Source organism: Thunnus maccoyii, chromosome 12, assembly GCF_910596095.1.
Source record: "Thunnus maccoyii chromosome 12, fThuMac1.1, whole genome shotgun sequence".
NCBI classification, from domain to species: Eukaryota; Metazoa; Chordata; class Actinopteri; order Scombriformes; family Scombridae; genus Thunnus; species Thunnus maccoyii.
Window position 1 is genome coordinate 8,314,309 of NC_056544.1, and position 15,700 is coordinate 8,330,008.

The following is a 15,700-nucleotide window of genomic DNA, read 5'->3' on the forward strand; positions in this document are numbered from 1 at the left end:
GGTGGAATCAAGTTAGAAACCCTCTATCCTAGAAAAACAAAGGTGCAACAAAACTTACACAAAAGCAAGGGAGATATATCAATCAATTGTGGTCTGCATATGCCCACAAAGTGCTGAGAGGAAGTCGAATCTGACAAAATAATGTACGAGGTTTGACAAAATGAAGAGAAGAGACAAGCGCATCATGGTCAGTAGCTGCAGTAAGAGCACCACCGACACATCTCATAATTAGAAATGTCAACCTCACTCTGCGTTGCCAGAGAAGTCAACTACTTCCTGATTTCACAGGAAATTCAGCTAATACGTGTGGGGGCAGTGATAGCAAGTCACGTGTTCAAGTGATTTCTCATACAGTGACCTCTGAGCCTTTATACACACTTATACGCACCTCATGATGCTTCAAAGTGTGAAAGAGCCTGAGAAGGTAAGAACTAAATGATGTTTTGCTGCTGTGTATTTATAGAGAAACTGAATGGTAAATATCAATATATATACAATGCTAATATCTAAGCTGTGTAAAACTACATTTCAGAATCGTACTCGTCTCTTTAAGAGTTAAATATTTGAGCAGTCACATCAGCTTTGTTTAGGACAAACACATGTCCTCTCGTGGCAGCCAATGGATGGTTGTGCAACTAATTAGAAAACAGTAAGAAGCTCTCGGCCACGAGAAAAGTGAAAACATGTTGGTTTACTGTCAGCAGGCAATGCTTTCTGATTCCTTTCATGCATATAAGTCTCAATAAATCACTTTTTGTACTCAAGCTTTGGCTCGTCCGCCTGTTTGCCTGCCTGCCTGTCTTTCTGTCTGTCTCCTGGCGGTTTGGTTGATGTGTGAGACCACAGTGGGAGACGGCAGCAACAATGCGACATGCCTGATGAGAGCGTGGAATTCAGAAACAAATGTGGTTTTGTAATGCATACTTTGATGAGCACGTGCCTGAGAAAGTCACTGCAAAGTCACTGACACATATAGATACCAGTAATTAAAACTGAAAATAGATCTTCAGTATATATATGTATATATGTGTGTGTTTTATGAGACCATGAAAACAGAAGTTAGGATTTGACTTTCACATATGTGAGGCAGAAGTCATGGGACACCACAAAGGTAAAGTTCACTTCTTGATCCAAAAATTTCACTTTCATATGGAAGCAATTCTTAGTCCTCTGTCACCCTCTCCCCTCTTCCCCTTTTACCTCATTACAGTTTAATGGATGGTCTGTTTACTGTTCGGCGTAAACAGAGAATGAGACTGAACAGCACAGGCAAAACTGTATACGTCCCTCTGTTTGTGCATATATACATTAGGCTGCATGTGTGTGTATATGTATGCATCTTTGTATGAAGAAGAACAAGTGGTACGGAGCAGTAAAACGTAAGACAGAGACTCAAAATTTATGAATGCTTCAAACACCACGTACAGATTTACTATACACAAGATAGACTGTGCACTTTGCACAGCTCCGGCTGCAGCTTTAATATTTAAAACATTTCAGTGTAAAGTTAAACATAACCGAACAGATGTCTGCTGCGCTCTGATGCGGCCCCGCTCTGTTTGGTTAAATTAAGATGCAGAAAGAAAAGATAAAAGTGATCCCAGCTGGGAAACTGACTGTTTCAATTCTTATTTAAACTACTTAAATGTATGTAAGGTCACAGAAGCCTGGAGCCTCTCCCAGCATGCACTGAGCAAACTAAAAATTAAGATATGTGAAATGGAATGTGGTCAATGAATTACAGCATTGAGATGCTTTGAAATATCATAGCAATAAATTTAATTAGGTACATAAAATAATAAAAAACAGAATATGTGAAAGGTGAAATCTAATTTCTTCAAATGAAAGGTGGTGAGATGAGAGCTTGTTAGCCATGCAGTAAAATAGATACAGTAAGAATGACATTCAAACATGTCATATGAACACGCACAAGGATACAGAAGGTTCTACATTAATGAAGATGAGCATTACCACAGAAGAAGATTGGTAAAGGTAAAAGTTAGTTGACAACTATTAAATTAATTGCAAAGTATTTAGATAATCGATGAATAATTCCAAGACATTTTTTTTTACAAAGAAAATGTCCAAATTCTCTGATTCCAGTCTTCAAATATGAATATTTTCTGGTTTCTTTGGCCTCTTATGATGTGAACTGAATATCTTTAAATTGTGTGATTAACATTTTTCACTATTTTCTGACATTTAATGGACGAAACAACTAATTGATTAATTGAGAGAATAGTTGATAGATGAATCGATAATGAAAAAATGAAAATTGTTAGTTGCAGCCCTAGTAAGAGTGTAAGGGTCTAATTGTGCGTCCTTAAAATAAATATGGTGGTGTAGCATACAAAACAGAAAATATATGGAATGTGTCTTCTTAATCCCACCTCCATATGTGTTGTTTATATGTACTGTTTCTAGGTTCTGTGCAGGCTGCTGTGGTTTTACAATACAGTATATTATCTATTGTTATTGATAACCGCACATAGCAGCAGTCTCACAGAGCTGGCAGGAAGCAGAGAGCTCATTCTTCAGCTTTTTAAGCTGCTCCACATGCGAGATGTATTTTTGACCCTAAAGCTGGCAAGATGCCGCCTCCATATGCACAACCCCAGACACATAGTTCCACAAAAATTTGCCTGATGAAAATCTTTGATCTCAATATAAAGCCTCCTTTTTCTTTTTTTTTCCTCAGAAATGATCAATTACGGGTAAAGAATGTGATGCATTTTGATTTGAGTTATCACCCATCATTCATACATTATTCAGTGAGTCACTCACAGTATCTTTGATTCTTAGAAATTCAATTTAAAGTAAGAAGTCTTCATTCTAAGACATTTTCAAGGAAACATGGGAGTCATTTTGCCATGCCACACACGCTGCTCTGTCATGGCAATGATACGGCAGTGTGTGCAAGCTTGTGACTTTGAACATTTAGAGACAGATATTTGTGGTTCTTTCTGTGGAATGATTAAGCACAAGCTTTGCATACTGATTATCTACTTTTACAGCTTTGACAGTCATATCTAAACTGTGTACATGTGCGTGAATGTGTGGGTCAGAGAGTGTTTCCATCTCCATAACACAAGAATGTCAATTGTTGTGCTGGCCTCCTACTGTAGTTTATTTCCACTTTCTGCATGACAAACTGGTGTTAAACCAAGTTGAAACTGAACTCAAACTGAACTGAAATTGTCCAGTTTTTCAGTTCCTGCTGCTCCTGCTGTAGTCTATTATCTACCATGTACTGCTACTAAAATCTAATTTTCTTCTTCTATTTTCAGATGGCCGACATAGATGCCATGTTCAGTGACCTGCTGGGAGAGATAGATCATCTCTCTCAGGTGAGTTGTGTTGATTTCTGGACAGTATATCCCATAATGTATTAGTACATTTCCTATGCAAGTGAGAAACACATCAGTGTGATATCAAACATCTTTGGTCACATTCTTTCTCAAAACATGACCAGATGAGATGAGCTCTCGCTGAATGTTCCTGCTTTTGAAGTAGGAACAGGTTACAAGAAGTGAATCAGGCCAATCACTCATTACCTTACCTCACTAATCTGGACATTATCTGATTACACATTGGCAGCCTTTGTTTTAAAACATAAAAATAAGACAGATAAATGTAAGGCGATGCTGTGATGTGAAGTCATCACATCTGGATTGGACTGTGGGCGATCGCTGTAGATTTCCTTAAGCGCACATAAGCTGCTTCATCATATAACCGCGGCTCGCCAAGAAAAACATTACACGCTTCTAAACTGATACAACACTAGTCTGGGGTGCAAGTCATTACTGTGCATGTATGCTGAACGAGTGCAGCCCTAAGAATGGGATCAATCTCCAGCATTACATCAGACATACCAGAAAAAGGCTCTATATGTCACTTTGGCATCCGTCCTCTTGGAAAGCCATCACAGTGACAACACACCACTCCACAGACCGGAGTCTACAAGAAAAGCATTTTGATTAAAGCGTTCATCCTCACAGAAACTCTGAGAAACAAAAGGATTTGAAGTAATTCCATTTATTGACTTGATTGGGTTCATTCGCTGCTTTACTGCCTTGGAGCCAGAAGACAAAGAGGAATGTTTTTTATCCCTGACTGAAGGAGCTCAGAGGTGTCATTTAAGCACCAGCTCCAGCATGCCAACATATGTTTTCAGCCACAGCCATCAAGGTTGAACTGCATGCTGGGAGGCTTCATTCTGTGTACAGTCAGGCAGTCTTCCCAGCTTGTTTATAGAGTATGACTGAGCCTGTGGAGACTTAATGTTAATCATTAAAATGTTGCATTTGAGATATTAGCCATTTCCCTTCATACCATTCAAATTCTTCAATAGAATCACAGATTCACCAGACATCTTGGGCCATTGTCTTGGTTGTGAAGAAAAATGAGATGGCTAATTGCAGTTCTTAACAGTCTGACATATGATTAATTGTCTGTGCACAAGCTGACTGCAATGTGTTCTCTGTTATTGGTACAGCTTGGAAACAGAGAGGGAAACAAAATCACTGATAAATAACAGGCTTGTGTAACATAATTAAACAACAGTTCAGAGCAGTTCAAGGACACATGTGGCCTACTTCTATTTTTAGGCTGCTCTTTGATTACAAGAAACTACAAACTGTAGCTTCTGTCACAACCTCTGTAATGAAGTGTTCTTAGGAAATTAAAATCTGATTTTCTCGACATACCACGATGTCATTTGTGGGTGTTGGCAAAGACGGTGAAGTCTTGAAAGTGTGATATGTTTGTTAATTCATTTCCATTACATCTCCTCCCTGCAGAGTCTAATCTCTGCAGCTGACACACCAGAAGAGGTTCCTGTTTTACAGAGTGAAAGCACCTTCTCCATCGGCTTCACAGACCTGAATGGTAAGCGCTCATTCAGACTATAACACATTTTAAAGCAACTCGCAGCCGCAAGAACAGGAAAAAAGTTCAGTTTCCAGATGAGCAGTGTTACACAGATACATTTCAAAGTCCCCTTTCAAGAATTAGGATTCCAGCATCTGTTGGGAGATGGGGAGTGACTTCTGTTTTTTCTTGTGCCAGAAGGTCATTCCAACCTCTAAAAACTAGGAGGAATAGAATGGGAGGTATTTAGTTTGACCCTGGGAAGGGAAGAATGAGTGAATGGTGGTGGTAAAACACACAGTAACAAGAACCTACAGCCACACTTCCAGTGTTTTACAGTGTGTGGCTGTAGGCCCACACACTGTAAAACACACTCTGTGAGACTGTAACTTATTGAGAAGAAAACCAAACTGCTAGATAGATAAACCAAAGTATTTGGCATGATTGTGGCGCTAGATGAAAAGGAAAGGGATTGTTAAAGTTCACATAGACTGTGAATGTCTGCACCAAATTATATGGCAACCCATCCGATAGACAAGACATTTAACTCTGACACCCCTCTGGGTGTCCTCTGGTCACTTTCACGGCATAACCAGATTCAGTGGGACTCATCCTCTGTGCACCATTAATGTCTGTACAACACTCTATGACAATCCATCCAATAGCTGTTGTGATATTTCAATGTGGACCAAAGTGGTGAGCGGACTGACCAACCACTGACAATACCATCTCTGCTGTCATCCTTTGCTGCCAGCATGGCACAAATTAAATTAATAAAATGAAATAAATGGCATTAAAGGAAAAAATAAAATCTGTGCCAACAAACCAAATTAATCTCTTGCTTCAATAAAAATGACCAAATCCTAATAACTTTGAAAGTTAAGTTGCAATTAAATACACAGTGAGAAAGTTCTGTTAATTGTGTTCTTTAATAGCAGAATGCATAAAAACACATTTCTGGAGTTCACTTTAAACAGTACCAGACTCTCATAATCAGTTATATTAAATCAACTCTTCATTAACTAAATGGAATTAGATAGTTTCAAGTCTGGTCTTTCAGAACTTGAAATCATGTTACTTCATTAGTTCACTAAAAGCCCCTTCATTAAGTTGAACATTAAGAACATTAAGTTGTTTCCAAACTTGTAACAACAACAACAAAAAAAAACATCATTAAAGTCAATTAGAAACTGAAAATCACAAATAGCGGATACAAAAATCCAAAGTTATTAATGTGTTAAATAATAAGCAGCGAAAATTCTACTTTGGACAAATTCAAAGGCAAAGCCCAAGAATTAAAACAAATTCTGACAAAATTTTGAGTTTTCTCAACTCTTTTCTCATCTTTTTTTTTTTGGTAGATATTTTGGCCTCTTCTACCTGTTAAAAGAAAAAGTTTGAAATTCAGTAAAAGTATGAATGAATAGAATCGGCTCCGTAACCACAAACATTTGAAACTAACTGAAAACTGAGAATTTCTCACATGTCTCTGTTTTGAGTTATGTGTCTTTGTAACAACACAATGAATCTTTTCTAACCTTCAGTTTCCAGGGAAGTTGTAGTGAGAGCTGCTGTACAACCACAGGCTGATCTGCCGGCCACCGAGCCGCTTTATTGGAGCAGCTGGGAGTTCAGATCTTTGCTCAATGGCACCTTAGCAGTGTTAATGAGGGAAGCAGTCCAGGGTTTGACCTTTACCATTACTTTTTCTAACCTTCAGGCCACCTTTGCCTCCTCATCTCGTTACAGAGAGTCTTAATGAACTGGAGGACCATGACCTGGATGCTCTGGTGGCTGACCTGGGATCAAAATCGACCACATTGGAAATGAGACCTCAGACGCTCACAGATAATAAGATTGCAACACCCGCCATGACTCAGCGATCTGATTCAGCGGCTGCCTCCCCACCACCATCAAAAACTGCTGAATCCTCTGGAGTGCTGCAGACGGTAACCTAGAATCTCTCGCCAATTATAAAAATAAAGTCATAACTTCATGAATATGGAGAAGGAATTGATCGCCTCCTCATATTATGCTTCCAGGGGGAACCTAAGACAAAGGCAGAGAAGATAAAATTGGCTTTGGAGAAGCTGAAAGAAGCCAACGTGAGGAAGGTAAAGTCAGCAGGCTTGAATCAAACATGGACAGAGTTCATACTTTCAATCCAATATAGTTAGATTATAGAGGCGAACTGAGGTGTGCTGTGTATGCTAGTTGATAGTAAAGGTGCTGATGAGTGACGGCAGCTTCAAGACTCTGATGGTGGATGGGAGACAGACAGTCAGAGAGCTTTTGGACATGCTGTTTGAGAAGACGCACTGTGATTGCAGCATCGACTGGAGCCTGTGTGAAACAAACCCTGAGCTGCAGATCGGTGGGTTGAACACACACACACACACACACGCTCAAATCGTATGCAGGAAATCATAAGTGTGTGCACATCCAGTATATTATACAGTTTAAGAGGAGCTCAGGGAGTTTCTGGCTATTGAGTGTGTTAGTGTGCTATCTCATCTTTTTTAGAAAGAGGCTTTGAGGACCATGAATGTTTAGTGGAGCCGCTGTCTGCGTGGACTCGCCACAGTGAGAATAAAATCTGTTTTGTGTTGAGACCTCAGAAGTATGTGATGTTCACAGACCCTCAGGTGAGTAGGAGCAAGCATTTTCTTCACGCCAAAGCTTGATTGCACGGTTTAATGCTCAGATAGTAAACTGAACCACGTCTTTCTCATCCTGTAGTTATTTTACATGTGGAAAAAGCAGAGGGCATGTTTGAGTAATATTACCGAACAAGCCAAAGAACTCTTACTCAAGGTGAGTGACACACCTCACCATAATGATGTCATTATATGTCGAAGTTGTGTCATCTCAAAGATGAAAACAGTTTGAGAAGTTTTGCCTTGTTTTACAAATGATTATTTTCTTTTATCCACTCAGTTTTGCATGTTATCTTTCTCCTCTGACCCTGCAGGAGCATTTTGGGGGTTCTACTCTGATTGTCCCTGATCTTGAGGGCGTGCTGCACCTAAAGGAAGATGGAAAGAAGGTTTGGAAACCTCGCTACTTTGTGCTCAGGGCCTCGGGCATCTACTTTGTACCCAAAGGAAAATCAAAGGTATGACAAATCAAACTATGAGAACATTCTACATCCTATTTCACCTTAAATGCAAGCAGATACTGAATTTAGTGCCAAATGTAGAGACAAGAAACATAGTTAACAATGCATTGTTCACACCAGTCTACTTGTTTCTATAGCTATAACAGAAAAGTGAGAGGTAATATTTAGCAACCTCTGTGGCGGAAACCCCCACAAGTGATGCCTGGAGCAAATGATGCTGGGTTGTGGTCATGACAATGAATGCAACAAATACTCAGTTATGGTTTCATGGGGTGATATTTTGGCACCAGACAGAAGATTTCGTGCACATTACTCACTGTCTTGCAGGGGATTTGTGTCAAGCAGTAGCTGCACAGTGTTTAAACTTACAACCTGAATTTCAACATTCAAAACTGCAAATCAGTGGATAATTTAGACTTGAAATGAATGTTAGCATGATCAATTTAAAACACTGTTTACTTAGAAGATGAAATACATCTGTAATTTTGAGAAATTATGTCAAGTTCAGACTATTAACAACTGTCTACTTGATGAGAAAGTGGAGAAATGAAAAGAAAAAACCGGAGAAGACAAGCAGCACTCCTTAAACAAAGAGACAAGAAAAGTCCATCATGGCTTACGTCTGAGTGCTCGAGCATAGCAGAGACAGAAAGGCAAGAGGAAGAGCAGGAGAAATGAAGATGGACAGTGTGAACTGAGGCCTTGCTGCTGTTAAAGAGAAACATGTCGTCTTATCACTGAGACAGAGCAGAAAAACACCGCCCGGGCTAACTCCGAAGAATGGAAGAAATAGATGAGGGAGGGAAACTGTGCAAGGCAGATGTGCAAATCACAAACATAAGAGAGCTGCGAGAATCATCTGAGGTCAAGGACGCATGGACGAAGCAAAGAAAGAATCTGGAAAGGATAGTTCATTAGGCAGAGCTTCTCTTGCAGCCTCAAATGCACCCACATGTGACTGCAACACAGACACAACCTACCTGAAGAGGTGAGAATAACAGAGGTGTGATCAAACGGGAAGAGTCAGTGAGAAACCTGAAAGATAAAACATCAGTAAAAGAGTCTCTGCAGACTTGTAGGAAGTGGAGGTGTTTCCAGTGAACAACATTTTATCAGAGCTGAATGATCTCTATTAAATGTGTGAACATGATGTGTTGAAATGGACTTCCTTTGATTGTTGAATAAAGAAAAATGGGCAGGTACTGAATTGTTTTCTTAGAATTGTCATTTTGAATACCTACCATGCAATGTGCTCAAGAAAGTGAATGTATTTCATTCTCTCACGCACACACACATATTCATAACATGCTCAGAGCAGAATCCCAACAACTATGTAGCAATATGTTCCACATTCCTACAGGTCAGTGTGATTATTTGCTGTTTTTCTCTGCCCGGCAGAGTTGTAGTGATCTTGCCTGCTTTGTCCATTTCGAAAAAGTCAACATCTACACCACCAACAACTACAAACAGAGATACAAAGCTCCCACCAACTTCTGCTTCATACTAAAGGTGAGCTAAGAAATTATACTCACTAAAGACTGATAGCATAAAATCATAAATCATAAAAGCACATAGCAAGTAGACAGGATGTAGTCAGTCGTGTGTTTCTTATGTGGTTTGCTAAACTTGAGGGTGTTATTGAGAGAATGTTGCTTGTTTGCGTGTTTGGGCAGCAACATAGACAGAAATATCTCTGTTCTCTGTGTATCAATAGGAAGTGTACAAATGTCTCTATTTTTCCTAAAATTAGTACCAAATTACATTATTCTTTCTAATAAACATTATGAGGAAGCTTGTTTAGTCAAAAAATCCATAAAAAAATACCAAAAAGTCAGTGACCTGGTATACAGATGTTGCAGCCTTGTAGTAGGTGATTATCATGTAACAGACATTTTCCTTTAGGCTAGAGACGGGCCTGAACAGAAAATGATTGTATGTGTGTATGTGTGTGTGTGTATCTGTACCAGATATTACTCACGTTGTGGGGACATGAGTAATAAATCACAATGTGGGGACTCGTCTCCCTCGTGGGGACAAAGTCAAGTCCCCATGATGTAAAGCATTAAATTGTAAGGTGAAAACTTGGTTTTAGGTTAGGGTTAGGTTAACGTAAGGTTTATGTTAGGTTAAGGCAAGGGTTAGGGTAAGTCTCCAGAGAAATGAATGTAAGTCAATGGAAACGCCCTCTGAAGTGATGGGGACACGACACAAAAGTTTTGGTTTTAGCAGGTAGCAATTTTAGAGCATGAGAGGAAGGCTGAATGTGACAAAAATAGGATTCAACACTTCGACACTTTAACAGATACAGATCAGGTTGACATGAGAAAATACAAAGTGTTCTTGATGTCGTGGGAAATTAGAGCAAAGTCATGTTACGGGGAAGTGAGATGAATGAAGAAAACAGCGAATCATTACTGGTTTTGCACATTGACCTGTGGGAACTTTGTGTTTTTTTGTTGTTTTTTTTCATCTCTCTTTTGGCAGCTTGGTTTGTTAGTACTTGGAACCTTGACAAGCAAAATGTTGACTGTCTCTAATTGTAATTAAATTGTAATTAAGTTAATTAAGAGACAGCTGCATTCACAGTGAAAACTTTTATACCATCCTGTTTTTCATAAAGAATGTTCCCCATGGACATAGTTTCTGTTTTGACAGTACCAATGTTATTCAAGCTCCATTGGCCACAGTGCAATCCGAGCTGGATATTGTCTGCCCTCTGCTGGCTGTTGTGCACACTACAAATACACAAAGTCAAAGCAGTACAGTACAGTATTTACAGTATTTAACATTCTCTCTGCCTGACTCTTTCCCCAGCACCCTTGTATCCAGAAAGAGTCGCACTACATCAAGTTCCTGTGCTGTGACAATGAACACACACTGTTGCTTTGGGTCAACTCTATCAGAATAGCAAAGGTCAGATTCAACACTACCAGTAACACAACTGCACTGCACTGTCAGCAATGAAGTTAAACCGATTACAATCCAGCTTCAGTTATAAATTTAGGAATGCTATGAACAAATAATCAATATGTAGACATTTCTTTACTGCGGTGAGTTAAACATGTGTGTTCTGTCTGTGTGTGTTCAGTATGGGACTGTCCTGTATCAGAGCTACCAGACTGCGCTGAGAAGAGCCTCCACTCTGCAAAGTGTCTACCCCGCTGCCTTCAAAGGTAAGGCTGCACATTTAGAGCAGAGCAGGTATATGTAAAACCTTTAAGAAATTGTCTTAACGCTTACATACAGTACTGTTCATATTCTTACCCCTCACAGTATTTACTCATAATTTGTCTCTATATCAAAATTCTGAACCACAAGTCATTCATTAACACCTCATCAATCACAGATAAATGGGTGATTAATCCTTGATGAGGCTTTCGGAAAGCAGAGAGAGTTTATTCTTTAGTTTTTAAGCTTTTTGTTTATGGAGAAAAAACATTAATCACACTATACAAAACGATTTCAATGAATTATATTAAATATGAAGAAAGCAACTATATGTTTGAATGTTAATTTTTGAATGTTTTAAATAATTATGGGTCAAACAGTCTCTACAAAATGTGTATCAGCTGCACAAAAAAGTTGAAATATTTCCATATTTATATATTCTGGGTCACATTAGGAGAAGTCACCAATTTCAGGCTAAAAGAAAAAAGTATTTACAGTTTTTACTGCTCTCAGATCTAAAAATGGGTCATATTTAACCCTGAACAGTACACAAAGGTTAAGATATGATCCTAAACTCCTAAACCTAAACTCAAAAAATTCTTAGAAGCTTAGACTTAAGAGTCTTTGTATAAAGAAACTAAAAGTAACTAGTCTATGTGACCCTGACATTGAGTGTTAAGTGCAGTGACTCCTGTTAATAAAGACAATTACGTCTACCAAAATGCCCTCCCTCAAGCTCTGAATCAACCAATAGCAGGCCTCCAAAGGTGGTGTGTCATGACTGCGTCACATCAGCTTCATGCCCATCTCATATTGTCCAACATTATATATGCGACAAAATATTGTAGCATGCAAGAGGAAATCTTATACAAGATGCGTTCCTTACAGTTATGTTGGCAATATCAATATATGCTATTTGTGGTATCATTCATAAAAATCTTAAATTAGTTAAAGGATAGTAACCAGTAGTAACCAGTTGAGAAGCATCTGTAGTAAAATATGTGTATGTTTTACAAAAATATATATTTAATTGTTCAGGTTGATCCATGACTGCAACGTTTCCCTAAAAGGCTTACTGGCAAAATGTATATATATATCTTATATTTCAAAGCTCAGTCAGTATAATACATATTGCAAATTCAATACTGCCTCTGCTGGTCACTCCTAACTGACTTATAGAAGACATGCAAAGGTATATGTATGGCATTTAAGAACACAAGAAAAATGACACATTTCTGAGAATGTTCATGCCCTTTTTTTTGTGAAAACTTTACTCTGTTGTTTTTGAACAGCAGCAACAGAGAGGAATATAGAGGGAAGGAATTTGCCTGCTTGAAATACTGTATATTTAAACCCTAAAACCTACTGTGCATTTCTGGATTTGATTTTCATTTCATTCTCTCTACAGACAAAAATGGTCAAGTCCCTCAGATCAGCCCACAACCTGCTGGTCCATCTCCACCCAAGACCACAAGTGTTGAAGACTATCCACATGAGCTACCACCTGACTTCATCCCTCCTCCTCCTCCTGAACACGCACAAGTTTGAGACGGATACCTGTTCCCTCCTCGTTACAAGCTTACGATGCACAAAGGCGTATTTTAAAAGCAGTTATTTATTCTCAAATGTATCGTATTTATTCGCGTTCTGTTTCAGACAAACATAAATCATCTCCAACAGTTTTATAACACACAAACCACACCTTTATGTTCATCGTTTCAATGAGCTGTTTATTACAAAAAGACTGTACATAAATTTCAATGAACACATCCTATGTACAAACTGAGAGAGGACAAATATTGAATTCTGTTCCCATGAACATTTAAGTTACGGATATTTTTTTTTTCTTCTTTTCTTCCACGTTTCATCATAAGAAAACACACATCAAAGAAAGGCGACTTGACCTGTGATGCCCTGAAATGCTAGACGTAAAGTGGTAAACATTACAAAGTTCTGCACGTCAGTGGTTGTCTCATGATTTCTCTATGAAAAAGTATAAATAAATCCTTTACATACAAACTGCTAGCAAACCTTCCTCAGCAGCTTCAGACACAGATGTAAAAACAAGTTGAATGCAAAGCTAGAAATACATTAGGTAGAAAAAGTTGTTTTCTCACAAAAAATACAATCAAGAATGGGATGTAGTGGCAATGATGTTTCTATACTTCCATGCACAGTGGCTGAATGAATACTGATCATTTGACTGAGTTGGCATTATGTCTTCTTTTCTATGTGTCTGTGTGGAGAAACATAATAAATTCCCCCCCCCCTCCCAACAACAAAAGAAAGCCATTCTACTTTTGTTCCATTTCTGAACAATAGCTCAACTTGAATGCCCGTCATTTCAGTACATATGATTATGTTTGTTTATGTGGCTTGTTACAAACATAGATTCTGAGATAAACATTAGCTTCGATGATATTTGACAGTGAGTTTTACTTGCACCGACAATCACTTTGTAAGAGCAGGCATCATATAGTCGTAGTAGAGTTGAAAAAAAAAAGAAGAAACATTTCATATCAAGCGCTGCTTTTAAGACCCTTCGGGTTTGCAGCTCATTCCTTCACTGCAGGTGTCTTTCATATGCAGCACAGCCTCGAGACGAGAAACACATGTTGCAGGCTGAATCTAGCTGTAGTAACATTACTGCTGAGTCGCCTACATTCACTAAGATGCAGAAGTGATTGAAGAAGATTACAATCAAAACTGATGAATGTTCACACTCAAAATAAGGAGACTAAAATCCTCTGTTACATTTCTACGTAGATCGGTCTTGAGTTGAGGTTGTTTGGGTTGGTGATTATGGTTATTGAGCACCAATGTAAAGCACCGCACCAGCAACCGATGAAAGAAGTGTAAAGGTTAGTTGATACTTCTGGATGGCAACTCTCATGTTGCAAAGACAGAAATCATAAAGTCATCACAGTTGTTGATAACTAATCAGTGCAGCTATTCCAACACAATGGAAAAAAAAAAAAACACATGTAGACACACAAGTTAGTCCTTCCTTTTGCTTCACATTTGCTGTTCTAAGCAAGACACGGCTCTGCTACAGTAGCTGGACAGCATGACAAAATATAATCGATGATGAAAATGATATAGCTGTGACTTAACATAGAAAAATAAATGTTCATACACGCCCACTTTGCCCAGATCGAGTTATAATGGCACTGTGAGTGATGGATAAAATTAATATTCAAGTAAAAATAAAATAAAAAAAACAAAACATCCAATCTTGGCACCACCTCCACTGACACCGATGGAAACTCACAGGTGAAAACACACTAACTGACAAATGTACTTGTACTGGCAGCTTCTCACGTTACAGTTTATATACAAGTTAGAGAACAGAAAGAAGAAACAGTTTTCTTTTTTTGTAATGCATCCTATACACTCAGTTCACCCTTTTTAACACCATCCCCACCGACACATACCTTAGCATAGTAAATACACAACTCCAGGTTGCTTTCTCACCCCCTCGCCTCCTCTTTAACATCTTTGTGATTCGGACATCGACGGCATTGAACATTCAGTCGTGTCCTAATGCACTTGTTGATGTTTCTTTGTCCTTTTCAGTATTTATTTTGTTGTTGTTTTGTTTGTTTTTTTGATAAGGTAAGATGGATGTTTTTGAAAAGAGAGAAGAGCTTTTAAATGTAGCCGGTCTGCTGGACTACAGTGCAAAAGAAGGGGTAGGAGCACTACACTGCCTCGTCTATTCAATTCAAATCACAGCAATACTTCACTTTCCTGAATGAACTGCAAATACTGTAGATATGTTAAACTGGGTTGTTTGCACGTACACAAATTAACACTACATCTAATTTACTTGGTATTGTTTTGAAACTACTCTGAAGTGTGTTTTTTTTTTCCTTTCAGTGATTCATTTCTTATGAGGCAAAATGTGACCGTTACAGTTCGAGCGCCACAGATGTGACGGCGCTAGAAAGAAAGCTTTTATCCCCTCCCTTTTTGTCCACAGTGTAAACTAACAGACCTCGCTCTTCCAAAAGCTTCAGCACCCTCCTTCTTTGTGCGACACCTCTTTTTTTTTTTTTTTTTTTTCTTTTTTTTCTGGGAGCAGAACAAAACTGTGCAAGCACGAGCTCCGCCAAAAGAAAAACCATTTGTAAATTCCAAAGACTTCACCATGGCACTTCATTCAAAATGGGAGCTGTATGAACTGCTATCGCCGGACTGCATACGTCTGTACATCTTCACGGTTTTTACCTTTGTTTAAAACTGCACTGCCATGTTGTGTATGTGTTTTTTTGTTTGTTTGTTTTTTTTTTTAGTCAGCATAGTGCATGATCGACTCGACGTAGTTTCCCGGGAAGAGTCCGGTGACGCCGTTGCAGACGCCTTCGAACCAACCGTCGTCGTTCTTCTTGATTATGTATATGATGGCTCCCTCCATGAAGGACAGCTCATCCTCCTTGTCCTTGGAGTAGTCGTAGATGGCCACAACTGGGACGAGGCAGAAAATAAATGGAAAGAGAATTAACCTTACAAATGTCTTTTTTTTTTATCGGTTTACAGTTTCCA

General features: G+C 38.7%; 2 protein-coding genes across 8 annotated transcripts in view; one reads left to right on the top strand and one right to left on the bottom strand.

Annotated features, from left to right (window-relative positions):
* LOC121908221 (amyloid beta A4 precursor protein-binding family B member 1-interacting protein-like) lies at positions 1-13,363 on the top strand. Of its 4 annotated transcripts, XM_042428069.1 has the most exons (14): positions 1-187; positions 289-424; positions 3,288-3,347; positions 4,800-4,887; positions 6,619-6,818; positions 6,912-6,983; positions 7,084-7,243; positions 7,393-7,514; positions 7,609-7,683; positions 7,841-7,984; positions 9,386-9,496; positions 10,802-10,900; positions 11,076-11,160; positions 12,564-13,363. In XM_042428069.1, the coding sequence occupies exons 2-14, from the start codon at positions 392-394 to the stop codon at positions 12,701-12,703; spliced, it is 1,389 nt and encodes a 462-aa protein (XP_042284003.1). In that variant the 5' UTR covers positions 1-187; positions 289-391; the 3' UTR covers positions 12,704-13,363. The 4 variants fall into 4 exon arrangements, with proteins under 4 accessions (XP_042284003.1, XP_042284007.1, XP_042284006.1 ...); XM_042428073.1 differs by lacking the exon at positions 9,386-9,496; XM_042428072.1 differs by lacking the exon at positions 289-424.
* Positions 12,869-15,700, bottom strand: part of LOC121908219 (abl interactor 1-like) — a 24,791-nt gene continuing 21,959 nt past the window's right edge. For all 4 annotated transcript variants that reach the window (XM_042428067.1, XM_042428068.1, XM_042428065.1 and 1 more), the window contains one exon: positions 12,869-15,622. In XM_042428067.1, the coding sequence (XP_042284001.1) occupies positions 15,447-15,622 (176 nt within the window). In that variant the 3' untranslated portion in view covers positions 12,869-15,446. The remainder of the gene's footprint in view (positions 15,623-15,700) is intronic.

Bases quoted from the DNA above. Each gene is read 5' to 3' on its own strand.
- LOC121908221 (XM_042428069.1), top strand. From the start codon at position 392: ATGATGCTTCAAAGTGTGAAAGAGCCTGAGAAG. The intron at 3,348-4,799 runs GTGAGTTGTGTT...TCCTCCCTGCAG, and splicing joins AGATAGATCATCTCTCTCAG to AGTCTAATCTCTGCAGCTGA. The intron at 7,985-9,385 runs GTATGACAAATC...TCTGCCCGGCAG, and splicing joins TACCCAAAGGAAAATCAAAG to AGTTGTAGTGATCTTGCCTG.